Genomic DNA, 13,191 nt, shown 5'->3' with positions numbered 1-13,191 from the left:
CGACCCGACTGCTCTCAAGGGGGAAGCCGCGGGAACAAGGCATCTCTCGCGATAACCAGGTCCTATTTGAGCGCGTGCGCGAAAAGAGTTGTCCCTTTTCCGGCTATCGCGGCGGCAGGAGCTATGAGGTTAGTGGCGCTTCGAGTGATATCCGTACTCATCCGCGCCTCCGGGCGCTCCCGTGGGGAGGGAGACACTACGGGCGGAATCGGGGGTCCTTGCTTATGCTTCGTAGCGAGGCATTTTTGCCAGGCTTCGGCCTACGGGCCTGGCGTTGGAGTTCGCGTGCCAAGGCCGGCCGCCAGTAGGGCCCCTCTTCCCCGGGGTTTGCATCTGGTCCAGAGTGCCTCACTTGGCGTCCGGAATACCCGGGGAGTATTCCGTGCACCATCCCCGAGCCTGAGCCTTCTGACACTCCAACGGATTGGTCCACTGCTCGCTGGTCCTGATCGCTCGTCTTGTTTCCTTCTTGCAGCAGCAAAGTCTCCCGAGACACCCTCTATGAGGCAGTGCGGGAAGTCCTGCACGGGAACCAGCGCAAGCGCCGGAAGTAAGCGCGGACTTCCGCGGAGGGCAGCTTTGGGAAGCCGCGGATGGTCCGTTAACTTTGTTACGCTTTTTTAAGGTTTTTGGAGACGGTGGAGCTTCAGATAAGCCTGAAGAACTATGACCCTCAGAAGGACAAACGCTTCTCGGGCACCGTCAGGTTGGCACCGTTCTAATCCCACCCAGCCCTCAGTGTCCCCATGCCTGTCTCCTCCCTTCAGGCTCCTGTTGAGCCCGAGGCGGCCAGGCACGTGTGGCACTGAAGTGCTCGGGTAGTGCAGACCCCCTGCTCCGGGCAGGCGTGGCTGGACGGACCCCCACCCTGGGTCTTAAAACAAGAGGGGAGGCGTGGGGAGGCCTTGGCTGAGCCCGCCGGCTAGTTTGAGAAGCCAAACTAGCTGTTGGTGAATGCGGACGCTCTGGGTAAGGCTCAGTACTGCAGCGGTCCCAGACCCCTTCACCTGCCCTTGGGACCCAGGGCTGGGTGTGACCTCTACTGTTCCCCAAAATGCAGGCTTAAGTCCACTCCCCGCCCCAAGTTTTCCGTGTGTGTTCTGGGGGACCAGCAGCATTGTGATGAGGCCAAGGCTGTGGATATCCCCCACATGGACATCGAGGCCCTGAAGAAACTCAACAAGAATAAGAAACTGGTCAAGAAGCTGGGTGAGTGTGCCTGGTGTGGTTCTTCCCCGGCCACCCACCCATCATGGTGTGGTTTTGTATGTGGGGTAGGGTGGAGGCAGTTCTCACTGGAGTGGTAGAACAGGAGTATTTCTGCCACTTGGATTTTAAAGTGATGGTGGGGTAGAGTCAGGACAGAAAGGATCTGCTGTGGTTGGTTAACTTGACTGGTATTTTTTAGCCACGTGAAAATTCTATTTTGCTTTGAGAATTGGATTTAATAGAGGAAGAAAGCCAGGCAGTGGTTCTTTTCTAAGCAAGCGAGAACTGTCACATTGATAGGTCAGGTGTTGGTACATTCTGAATTGAAATTTCTACTTAAAACTTCCATATTTCATTTTAACCTTTAGGCTATGTGATTTGAGCATTTTACAGATAAACAGGTAACCCAGTTGTGTAGCTAAAAAGGCAGGATTTGAAACCAGGCAGACTTAACTAGCGTGAGCATTTTCATTGCAAGATGGGTTGTGAGTCAGCCTGGACTTCTACCGGGTTTCATGTGAATGTTGGGCCAGTAAAAGTCCAGAGGATGGAGATAATACTGGAATGGGGAGAGGATTAAAAAGACTCGGTAGCTCGGCTTCCCTGGTGGCGCAGTGGTTGAGAGTCCGCCTGCCGATGCAGGGGACACGGGTTCGTGCCCCAGTCCGGGAAGATCCCACATGCCGCGGAGCGGCTGGGCCCGTGAGCCATGGCCGCTGAGCCTGCACGTCCGGAGCCTGTGCTCTGCAACGGGAGAGGCCACAACAGTGAGAGGCCCGCGTACCGCAAAAAAAAAAAAGACTCGGTAGCTGGGGAAGGGGTAGATTGCTGGTTAGAGGCCACTTCTGCGGCTGTCTCATAGCCCTGTTTAGAGGTGTCTTCAGGGGCCAGGTCCTAACGGCTTCCTCTCTTTACCAGCCAAGAAGTATGATGCCTTTTTGGCTTCAGAGTCTCTGATCAAGCAGATCCCACGAATCCTGGGCCCAGGCCTGAATAAGGCCGGCAAGTTCCCTTCCTTGCTGACCCACAATGAGAACATGGTGGCCAAAGTTGATGAAGTGAAGTCCACAATCAAGTTCCAGATGAAGAAGGTGAGAAGGTCTCGCCAGTTGCATAGGTTGAACAGTGGTGAAGTTGACCCACGTTCTCCAAGTGGGAGCTCTGGTTTGCATTTCTGTGGATACTTAGGACTTGTGACAGTCACCTAACAGGATTGAAGCTTTTCAAATAACTCTGGTCTTGGTCTGGGGCCAGAGCACTGCTCATTAGGTCACTGGAGGTCATAGGGATGGGCCATCTGGCTTGTAGACGGGCCCACTCTACATTTTCTTGAATCTAGCCACCAACCTGATTTGACCTTCCTCTCCCCACAGGTGCTGTGTCTGGCAGTGGCTGTTGGCCACGTGAAAATGACAGATGATGAGCTTGTGTACAACATCCACTTAGCTGTCAACTTCCTGGTGTCGTTGCTCAAGAAAAATTGGCAGAACGTTCGGGCTTTGTACATTAAGAGCACCATGGGCAAGCCCCAGCGCCTGTACTAAGGCACAGCTTAATAAACCGTATTCCCACCATTACCACCGTCTCCTGTGGCTTTGGGACTGATGAGCCAGTGATGGGTAGTCATTTACTGCAGACAAGGCAGGGCATTCTTTCTGCCCTCAGAAACATGGAGTCTTATTAAGATCTCCTGGATACTAATAGGGCTGCTAATCAGGGCTGAAGTTTTTCAAATAACCCTGAGAAGAGCAGATCGGGGCCATTAGCCCAGCCTGTACTGCTGCTGCCTGTTACTAGTGGAAAGTGGGGGGTTAGAACCTTCACATGGAGGACACTGACTTGGCCTTTCCTTGGCAGCATGCCTAACCTATGGCCGGTATGCCAGCAGTTCTTAACATGGGCTTTTTGTTTGGAGGGCTTTTTGATCCCTTGAAATCATTTGGGGTCTTGGTCTGCAGGAATCCCCAAGTAGTTACAAATGGAGACTGGGGTTTGGTGAGCCTGGGATTGGCTTCCTAGATGCTTCTGATTAGAGTGGTCCACATACCCTGAGAAACTGGTCTAGTATTTGCTTTCTTGACGCACAAATTGAGTACCCTTATGTTTGGGGGTAGTGATTTACTAGGTAAGATATTTAGGAAGAAAAATGAGAAGACCTGATAATACTCTGATCTAGGGACCCTGTTGTCTAGGGGAGTTTGGTAAATGGGTGGAATCTGCCTGTGGAAACTTCTAGGCCCCCTCCCTGGCCTGAGGAACTTCCTGTTGCCGTTCTTGCCTCCAGCACCCAGCACTGGAAAGGTGGCTCTGGTGTGGTGGGAAATACCTGTGATTTAACCGTTGACTTTATTTTTTACAATATTTTATTTGGCTGCGCCGGGTCTTAGTTGCTGTACGGTGGATCTTTAGTTGTGGCGTGAACTCTTAGTTGTGGTATGAGGGATCTAGTTGCCTGACCAGGGATCCAAGCCGGGCCCCCTGCATTGGGAGTGTGCAGAGTCTTAGTCACTGGACCACCAGGGAAGTCCCTAACCTTTGACTTTAATCTGCCTCATTTAACTTTGGTAAATAAAGGAACTAGACCTGAAAGGCTAATCAAAGCATAAATAAAAAATGCTGCACCTTCTCAAAACAAGCTTTATCTGTATTTGAACAGTGAAGAGCACAAGGTATTCACCAAAAGATTTGTCATTTTAGCTTTCAAGTTATAACTGCAGGTAAAGTAGCTAATCTTGTGATGAGCAGAGAATTTTGGTTCTCAAGGTGGTGATAGGCCTAACTTGCTCCTTAACCACAGTTAGGAGTGATGAAATACCTAGGCTTGTTGAACAATGTTCCCAATGGGTAAGGAGGGGGAAAAGCTGGCTGTGAAACTAGTTAGGATCCAATTTTACTGAAAGGAAAGAACTTTATGCCTAGTTAAAGTGTTGGAAGCTTACATACTAATGTTGACCACATTCAAAGCTGGGAGTTTATGTGATTTAGGGGATTTTCTGAAGTTCAGTGATTTTTGTAATCAGAGAAAGGCAACAGCTCAAATAAGGCAGGAAAACTTGTGATTTGATGACTAGAGGAATATAATATAAAAAGTAATTGACAAATATGGGTACATTTTTTTTTTTTTTTTTTTTTTTTTGCAGTACACAGGCCTCTCACTGTTGTGGCCTCTCCCATTGCGGAGTGCAGGCTCCGGACACACAGGCTTAGCTGCCATGGCTCACGGGCCCAGCCGCTCCGTGGCATGTGGGATCTTCCCAGACCGGGCACGAACCCGTGTCCCCTGCATCGGCAGGCGGACTCTCAACCACTGCGCCACCAGGGAAGCCCAAGTATGAGTACATTTTATACCCTGTCTTTTACAAAGCTGAGTACAGCAAGAGAAAATAAAACACGTGAGGACCATTAGGTGAAGGGAAACAAGCAGGTCTCGCTTGTTAAGGTGGGCCCCAGTGCACCTTTGGTGGCCAACCCTGAGAGCCATAATGATCACAGGGCCTGTGAGAGAAAAGCAAACCACTTCTAGAAGCCAGGAAGACAATTGTTTGCACCAATAGCTGTGCTATCAATGAGCAGCGTCACAGTGGAGCAAGGGTTTCAGGGGAGGTTCCCATGACACTGTGCATACAATTTCTTGGGTGGAAGAAGACCAGCCGGGTGGTTGTCTGTGGGCTGAGGCCCCCCCCCTGTGCCCGAGTGAATCCCAGCTCTGCCACTCAGGAGCCGTGGGAGGCTGCTGAGCCGGCCTCTTCCAGAAAACTCATCTGAAAGTGCAACTGATGATGGTACCTACTAAAAGCATGACGGGTTTTGCACAGTGCCAGGCACTTAGTGTTCGGTTAAACAGCAGTTGTAAAATGGCAGTTAGGTATAGCTGCAGACACGTGTGCACCAGAGCGGGCACACCAGTCCCTGCTTGTCTGCCTTGGTTGGGTTTAGGACAGATTGAATGGAGGCCATCCCAAGGACATCTATCTCATTAATGGTGATGAGTGGGGAGAACAAGGTGCCTTCAGAATCAGTCACACCCTCTTGTTTGAAAAGAGCCAAGGATTGAAATCCTTAAAAATAGTTTTGGAAACTATAGGAATGTTTTAGAAATACTTGGGAACTTGAGTCCTACTGGATTATTGATTTGCATCACCTGAATTTAAAAATTAAACCCACTCCACTTTATAAATCTATGCCTTATGTGTTGGGATAGGAGTACTTAAAAACTAAGTCTATGTTAAACCAATATGACTCACCACCTTCTGCTGGCCTGCCCAGAAGCTGTTTAGAGCCGTGGTGCCTGCGCTCCAGAGGCCCGTGGCACCATGATAGAGACGAAAGGAAAAAGCAGGAGGCAGAATGGGAAAGCAAAGCAAACAACGGAGAACACGTGTGGTGGCAGACTGATTCGATTCTAAATGAGGGTTGAGCTATCTTAAACCCCAGCCTCTAGGATGGTTTTAGGCTTTAGACTAAAGCTTAGTGTGCATCTGAGTTAGAATTCAGGGTTCAGATATCTAGGGAGCCCCAGTTCTCCAGCATTTGTACTAGAAGGAAATAAAGAGCCCCCATGAAACCCCAGGACTGCTCAGGCTTTGACCGTGGAATTGGCAAAATGATGGCCCACCTCCATCTTCCCTAGGGGCATCAGAAACAAGAGGGGCAGGAAAGAGAACTACCGGCCTCTTCTTTGGGCCCCTGTTTTCTTGGCCTTTTCTTGCAGCTTTCCACAGAACCCTGGTCAGGGAGAGCCACTTCCAGGAGAGAGCCCTGGGCTTTGGGCTCACAAGACCCACCTTCTTATCCTGGTTCCTTCCCTATTTTGAGACCTCAAAACTATGTAGTTATCACCCGCCCCTGTGCCCCTGTATCTGCTACATTCGTATATGAGGGTGGGGGGTGGCCAGTGAGGAGGCCAGCCATATTTCACCTACAGTATTCTAATAGAAATCACCTGCAGGCTGCTTACTCCAGGAGCATGAGGGCAACCCACGTGATGATGATTCAAGCACCCAACACATACAATCACCTATTAGTAGAGACTGGATTTTGCATCCAGCCCTAGGCATAGCACATGGTGGGTCTTTCATAAACCATTTCCATCTCCAGGAACCCCTCCCACTTGGTTGGGGCTCCAGGCACACTCCCCATCCTGCAAGCAACAGTCTTGGGTCCCTCCAGTGCAGTGGACCAAGACAAAAGGCTGCCTGATTATTTAATAGTATACCAAGTGCCTGGGCTTAAAGTCAGAAGACCAGGTTCAAATCCTGGTCTTACCACTGACAGCTGAGTGAGAAGAGCATTTAACCTCTTCTGTTTCCCCATCTGCAAAATTGGAGGTTGGACCAGAATGATCTAGAAGATGAGATTCTAGAGTAGGGTTGCCAGATTCAGCAAATGAAAATACAGGATGCCCAGTTAAATTTGAATTTCTGATAAACCACCCATGTCCACTGAGGACACTGAGGTTTTCCCAGGCAGACAGGGGCAGGTTGGAGTCCAGCTTCCCCCGCCCCGCCCCCACCCCGGCTAGCAGCCATCCACTTTGGGAGCACTCACCTCCTTGAGGCTCTTTCCTCATGTGTGGAGTGAGGATGGGGCGGTGAGAACCAGTAGTAGCCACTGTGGACTGTGGGGATTTAACAGGGGGCCCATCTCAGTATTGAAGTCACCTGGGGCAAGTCACTTCATTTAAAGAGACAAGGCAACATAAGGCTCACTTCAGTGCTCAACTCACGACAGGAGGGGTGGGAAAAAGGTTGGAGTTGGCCAAACTTTCACAAGACCCCTAAATCCTATTTTCTTTTTCTTTTTTTTGGCCGTGCTCTTCGGCTTACAGGATCTTAATTCCCCGACCAGGGATCCAACCCGGGCCCTCGGCAGTGAAAGCGTGCAGTTCTAACCACTGGACCACCAGGGAATTTCCAAATCCTATCCATTTTGAGTGTGGCAGCGCTTGGGGCCTGCCAGCAGAGACGGAGTGGAGTGGGGTGACACACCAGGACCTGAGCCACGAGGAGTGCCCACCCGAAGCTGCCCAAACCCAGAGGTATGGCACACAACTGGTCACACGACTAACCCACAAACAAATAACTTTAATTTTTTTTTTTTTAAGCAGGAGCTGGGCCTTGAGGGCCCCTGCGCCAGCCTTGCGCCACATTTATGATATAACCCATCACAGCTGGATTTAAAAAATACACAACAAATATATAATATACATTATAAAACCTAGGTTGGGTTTGGAGGTGGCCTGAGCGATATGCAAACTGTGAGGACCTTCAGGAAGCTCAGGGGTGGCCGGGCCGGGGGAGGAAGGGGCACAGTACTTCATACGAAACTCATAAATACCCACGGGCAGCGGGAGGACGGGGCTGGGGGCCGAGGAGCCTGGGTATTGAGAAGGGGCTGGGAAGGGTTAACCTTCAATCCCAGAACGGGGTGTGGGGAGCTGCTGCTCCAGGCCGTAGAGACTGAAGTGGGGAAAACAGAAGGGACAGGTGCCCCCCGAGGGTTCACCACCAGACGCAAGTCTTAGGCAAGAGAAAATGCCAAACTTTTCCGCTACCCCTTGTCCCTGGGCCAGTGGCCTGCCCAGGGGCTGGGGCTTCATCCTCCCACCTGACCCTCCAGCCTGCTTCAGGCCTGGGCCTGCCCCTGGAAGCCTTCGCCCATCGGGAGGCTGCTGGGTGGCTCGGGACTGGACCTGGGTCAGGCAGCTCTGAGGGCCGCACAGGAGTCCCCCGTGCTCTGGAAGGAGGTGGTCTGTTCAGGCCCCCAATCCAGCCGGCTGGCCCCTCAGTGCAGACCCTCCCTCCTGCCCCCGTGGCCAGCCCCCACTCCAGGGAGGTAGCATAAACCTGGGCTCTAGGGACAGGCAGCGCCGGGGGAGGACTCCAACTCCACCCACCCCTCCCACAGGTCCCTCCACTGAGATAGCGAGCCCCACGCTTGCCGTGCAGGGTCTGAGGATGGCACAAGGCACTTGGGGGCCTGCACGAGGCCTGGCACACAGCAGGCGCACAGAAAGTGTGGGCTCCTCTTTCTTCTTCTCAACTTGACCCCAACTCAACACTCCCCTTCTGGGGCCTCTGCACTCCGGTTCCCTTGGTCTCCATTCTGCCCTCACCCGCCCATCACAGTCCCGTGAGGGGCCAGCGGCCATGGGTGCCTGGGCTCAAAGGTGTCCTCCCAGTCTTTCGAGGCTGGGCAGAGCTGGGTATGGTGGTCAGCGTAACCGCCAGGCTGCCCCACCGCTGAGCTCTCCTCTCTTCTCCCTCAGTTAAAGCGCAGAACAGTGGCAGGGAGTGTGTGTGCAGGGTAGATGGGGAGGCCTCCTGGGTCCTGGGCCTGAGGCCTGGCAGGTGGATGAGTCCTCAATCCTGGACCCCTAGGGGTGCCAGGCAGGTGTGTGGAGAAGATGCTCGTCCTGGATTGTGATGGTGGGGGCGGAGGGCACCCTAGTCTTTGACGAGTTTGTAGACGTGGTGCTGGGCCCCGTGCTCGCTGGTGGAGACTTCAAAGACGAAAGCAATGACGAGCAAGGTCTCCTGGGAGTCCCGGCTCGTGACCACCTGGGGGCCGGGTAGGAAGATGCGGGAGGTCAGGTGGCACAGGGCCATGGGGCGTGCGGGCTGAGCAGAGCCTTCTCCTTTCTGGGGCTCGGTCTCCTCCTCTGAGGAATGGGTCTGGCCACCCCTGCTTCGAGGCCCCTGTGCCTGGGGTGCTCCCATGACCCCCCCGCCGCCCTCTCCCCCCGCCGCCTCCACACCTGCAGGATGGTGAAGTTCTCCAGGACGCTGTTCATCATGTACTTTTCGGGCAGGTGCTTGAGCTTGTGGATGAAGTTGATCATGTACTCGCACATGGGCGAGCGGTGGATGCGGTACACGAAGCGCCCGTTCTCCAGCCTGGCGTACTCGGTCTGCGGGAGCCGGGGTCAGGCGTCGCTCGGCTGGCCCGCCCCCAGCCCCCGCCCCCCGCCCCCTGGGCCCCCACTCACCTCCACCTTCTCCACCACCTGCTTGCCAAAGGAGCACACCTTGGTGGAGACGCTGATGGTCATGCTGTCGGCCGAGCTGTACTGGGAGCTGACCCCGTAGAAGGCGCCCGGGCCCTCCTGGATGGTGCTGTTGAGGTCGGCCTGGAGGAGGGGGCGGGGCGGCCTAAGGTGCTGTCCCAGGCCCAGGGAGGCGTCCCGCCCTGGGGCTGGGGGCATACATAGCCCACACAGTGCCCACAGGGCCGGGGAGAGGGGGTCGGTAGGGTAGGCCTGGGTGCATCGCACATCTGGGGGGACCCTTGGGAGCAGAGAGGGACCAGGGCAGCTCACCCAGAACTTGACGAGGAAGAAGGCGTTAGGGGGCCCCTTCTCATAGAGCTCCTTCAGGCCACCCTTCTTCTCGGGAAACTTGTCGTAGATCTGACGCACATCCACTGCCTCCAGGGGCGGGTCTGAGAAGGCGGGATTCGTCTGGCCGATGTGCACAAACAGGTGTTTGCTGTACTGTGGGGAGGGCCCAGTACAGGGTCAGGAGAGCTCAAGAGAGTGCAGGCCCAGGGGGAGCGGGGGGCTGCAAGGGAACAGACCTGCCCTATGGCCTCCCAACCCCGTGACCCTGAGCTGTGGCCCTGGACCGCACAGACCCTGCCCCACCCCCTACGTTACCGTGTCAGGGTCGCGCTGCACCTCCATGAAGGCGGAATATTCGAGGAGCCGCAGCCGGGAGGAGGCGATGGTGCGGTCCTGCCACACAGGCACAGAGGCAGCAGCTGAGGGGAGCGGGGCCAGGGGCTCATAACCTGGGAGGACGAGACGGACCCTCGTCTGCACGGGCGCGTGTGCAGCTACACACAGAGCCGCTCCCCACCCCCGCACAGAGCCTGTGTGCGAGCTGGAGAATGGTGCCCCTTTTGGACGGGAACACAGGCTGGATTTTGACTCCCCTGCCAGGTGTCCTTGTGCAGTGCACAGCCTGCAGCACCGTGTGTGGTGGCCCTAGTAATGTACATCAGTGGATTTTCCCTCATGTCACCATTAATGTGTGTCCAAACAGAAAATATAGACAAGTGAAAAACGTAAAAATAAAAATTACCCAGAATCCTAACTCCTAACGAAAGTAAAACTCTGAAGATTTCAGTGTATTTCCCTTGAAGGAATTATATATACATACACATATCAATGTGACACCTTTGGTGGTGTGTACTTGTAGCAGAGTTGTGGAAGCAACATCGTAAAAGGTAAGGGGGCTATTCCTGGCCTGTCCCAATCCCCTACAGATGCCAGCCACTCCTCCCTCCCAGCCCGCGCGCATGTACAGCGCGCGCACACACACATACAAGTCTGGCCCCAGCTCTTCTGAGCAGAGGTGCAGCTGCTGAGGGAGGGAGAGGTGGTGGCTGCCTTGTGCAGGGAACTTACTGCTGAGCGTCGGCGGCAGGGGTGGCTGGACGGGGTAGGCTGGCTGTGCAAAGGGCTTGATGCTGCAGACAGGAGCATGGGCTGGTTAGAGGGTCACCCCTTCCCCACTTTCCGCCTGGCCCAGTCACGTGGGTCTCATCTGGGATCCCACATAGGAAGCCACCAGGCCTTCCTGTGGAGGCCCAGAAATACATGCTGACCAGCTAACTCGTAAGCTTTTTGTTTTCTTCACGTCTTAACCTTATGAAGTCTGCCTGCATCTCACAACTGATGTGCACACTTAATGCAGCATTTCAAACCCACCCTGCAGAGCTGTTCATTAAACTGAGGGCATGTCTTAGGAAGAAAGTCATCTTAGAGTTGAAGGAGCTGAGAATACTTGACTACCTGACTTGTTGAATGAAAGACTGACTCAGAGATTAACTGAGTGAAAAATAATTGTAAGATGGATGACAAGTGGTTGATGAATGAACAAACACATGAATGAACAGACAGATGCATTAGCTCTCTTAACTGGCACTCTCCAACCCTCTATTTTTGAACGAAGACTTTGCTCAGCTGCTGCTGGAACCCAGATGGGAGGGGAAGTCCAGAGTGGCTGCCAGGGGAAAGAAGAGGGTGTGGGAAGGAAATGCCACCATACTCACTCCTGAGAGGGTCCAGGCTGCTGTCCCAGGAGAGGGGGGCTGCTCCAGAACTGCAGAGATGGGAAGAAGCCCAGGGTCCCTCAGTATCCAGGACCCCAACCCCGGCCCACCCTAAAGGCACTCCTTCACCCCAGTCCCACTTCCCAGGACCCCTGTACCCGAGAGGAAGTGGAGAAGACGGCCTGGGGCAGAGGGGAGGGTGGGCTGAACTTGTTCTGTAGGACGCTGGCTGAGACAATCTGGGCAGAGGACATGGACGCCATGCTCTGGAGGGCTTTGTCCTTGGAGACCTGGTCCTGAGGAGGGGAGAAGGCTTGTGAGGCCCAGGCCAGGCCAGAGACAAGACAGGGGCTTGCCTCAGGGGCCTCCCCCCAGGCCCTGTCTCCTAAGTGTACATCACCCCTCTGATCACAATCCACAATAAGAAATTATTTTACTCCATAACCCAGTATAAGCCAAAACAGTTCTCCTTATTTTGCTTATTTTGTGTGTCACGCACTCTCATATTTTCTGTTTCATCAGTGGTTCTCAAAGTATGGTCCACGGACCAGCAGCACCAGCATCACCTGGAAGCTTGTTAGAAATCAAATTCTCAGGCCCTAGCCCAGACCTACTGAATCTGAAACTCTGAGGGTGAGGCCGAGAAATCCGACTTCATAAGCCCTCCAGGTGATTCTGATGCAAGCGAAAGTTTGAGAACCACTATAATCCATTTTTTCAAAGATTTATTATTTATTTATTTTTGTTTATTTTCGGCCACATCAGGTCTTTAGTTGTGGCACACAGGCTTCCCTCTAGTTGTGGCGCGCGGGTTTTCTCTTCTTTAGTTGTGGTGCATGGGCTCCAGAGCGTGTGCGCTCTGTAGTCGTGACCGCGCGGGCTCTGTAATTTGTGGCACACGGGCTCTCTAGTTGAGGCGTGCGAGCTCAGTAGTTGTTGCGCGTGGGCTTAGTTGCCCCGCAGCATGTGGGATCTTAGTTCCCTGACCATGGATCGAACCCACGTCCCCTGCACTGTAAGGCAGATTCTTTACCACTGGACCACCAGGGAAGTCCCTATAATGCATTTTTTAAAAAATGCTGTTTGCAAGCCTATTATATTGATTTCACAATCCATAATTTGAAAATCCTATATTAGGTGCTCTCCCCTCCATTGCCCCCCACCCCCCGGGGAGGGGCAGTGCTACTTACCAGGTTCATGGCCTGTGGAAGAGAAGGAGAATGGATTAGAAGAGACACAGAGGAGGGCCAGATGGGATGGAGGGACATGTCATTTCATCATCCTCCTCTCAATGCCCACCTGGCTCTCAGGTTCCTGAGAAGCTCAGGGAAGCTCAGAGGTAGCTGTGGACCCTCCCCCAGCCCCACTGCCACCTAGAGGGAGTGCGTGCCAGCTGGGGGTTCCCTGGAAAGGGTAGGATGAGGGCAGAGGGGCTGGAGATCCAGATGGTGGACCAAGCTGGGGCCCCTTGGGTCTGTCCACGTGTACTGCACTTTAGGCGTGGGGACTGGGGCGGGAGGCCCAGTCTGCTGGGCATTTGTGGGCAGGGAGAAGAAGATGCAGCCTACAGGGGCCTTGACCTGGGCCAGGGCCATGAACCCAAGGCTCTGAGATCCTCAGCCACAGAGCAGCCAGGATTGAGCGTCCAACAAGGAATGGCCATGCCCGCCAGTCCCCACCAGTGTCTCCTCCCTGCCCACCTGGAGTCCCCATGCAATTAGCAAGCAGCAGTTAGGAGGAAGGAGAAAAGGAAAATGGAGAAGAAGAGAGGTGGGCCTTAGTGGCCCCCAGGTGGTCTTCCTCTCCCTCGCTGTAGGGCTGGCTGTCCCCTTGGGTTCCTGCTTACTCTCCAGGGGCTCTGACCCTGTGTAGCCTGAAGTGGCAAATGGGCTTCGTCTGCTGCTTGTCTTTCTGAGACCCCCCTGCTGC

General features: G+C 53.8%; 2 protein-coding genes and 1 long non-coding RNA gene across 4 annotated transcripts; 2 read left to right on the top strand and 1 right to left on the bottom strand.

The window, feature by feature from the left end:
• The first annotated feature begins 106 nt into the window (after positions 1 to 106).
• RPL10A (ribosomal protein L10a) lies at positions 107 to 2,786 on the top strand. Its single transcript, XM_060021954.2, has 6 exons — positions 107 to 128; positions 476 to 550; positions 626 to 706; positions 1,061 to 1,209; positions 2,128 to 2,300; positions 2,583 to 2,786. The coding sequence occupies exons 1-6, from the start codon at positions 124 to 126 to the stop codon at positions 2,751 to 2,753; spliced, it is 654 nt and encodes a 217-aa protein (XP_059877937.1). The 5' UTR covers positions 107 to 123; the 3' UTR covers positions 2,754 to 2,786.
• A 1,625-nt stretch (positions 2,787 to 4,411) lies between these two features.
• LOC132432059 (uncharacterized) lies at positions 4,412 to 9,248 on the top strand. The gene is made up of 3 exons (XR_009520828.1): positions 4,412 to 4,538; positions 7,037 to 7,246; positions 9,020 to 9,248. It is a non-coding gene; the product is annotated as an uncharacterized lncRNA (long non-coding RNA).
• TEAD3 (TEA domain transcription factor 3) lies at positions 7,279 to 12,467 on the bottom strand. Of its 2 annotated transcripts, XM_060021949.1 has the most exons (9): positions 12,453 to 12,467; positions 11,421 to 11,558; positions 11,263 to 11,312; positions 10,616 to 10,677; positions 9,863 to 9,996; positions 9,527 to 9,700; positions 9,197 to 9,337; positions 8,966 to 9,118; positions 7,279 to 8,768 (listed from the first exon to the last, which is right to left on the bottom strand). In XM_060021949.1, exons 1-9 carry the CDS (start codon positions 12,459 to 12,461, stop codon positions 8,655 to 8,657), a joined length of 975 nt encoding a protein of 324 aa, XP_059877932.1. In that variant the 5' UTR covers positions 12,462 to 12,467; the 3' UTR covers positions 7,279 to 8,654. The 2 variants fall into 2 exon arrangements, with proteins under 2 accessions (XP_059877932.1, XP_059877931.1); XM_060021948.1 differs by having other exon boundaries at positions 9,197 to 9,700.
• Positions 12,468 to 13,191: the final 724 nt, after the last annotated feature.

The sequence above is a fragment of the Delphinus delphis genome, chromosome 10, assembly GCF_949987515.2.
Source record: "Delphinus delphis chromosome 10, mDelDel1.2, whole genome shotgun sequence".
NCBI lineage: Eukaryota > Metazoa > Chordata > Mammalia > Artiodactyla > Delphinidae > Delphinus > Delphinus delphis.
The sequence above is the reverse complement of the archived record's forward strand: the minus strand, read 5'-3'. Positions and strand labels throughout refer to the sequence as shown.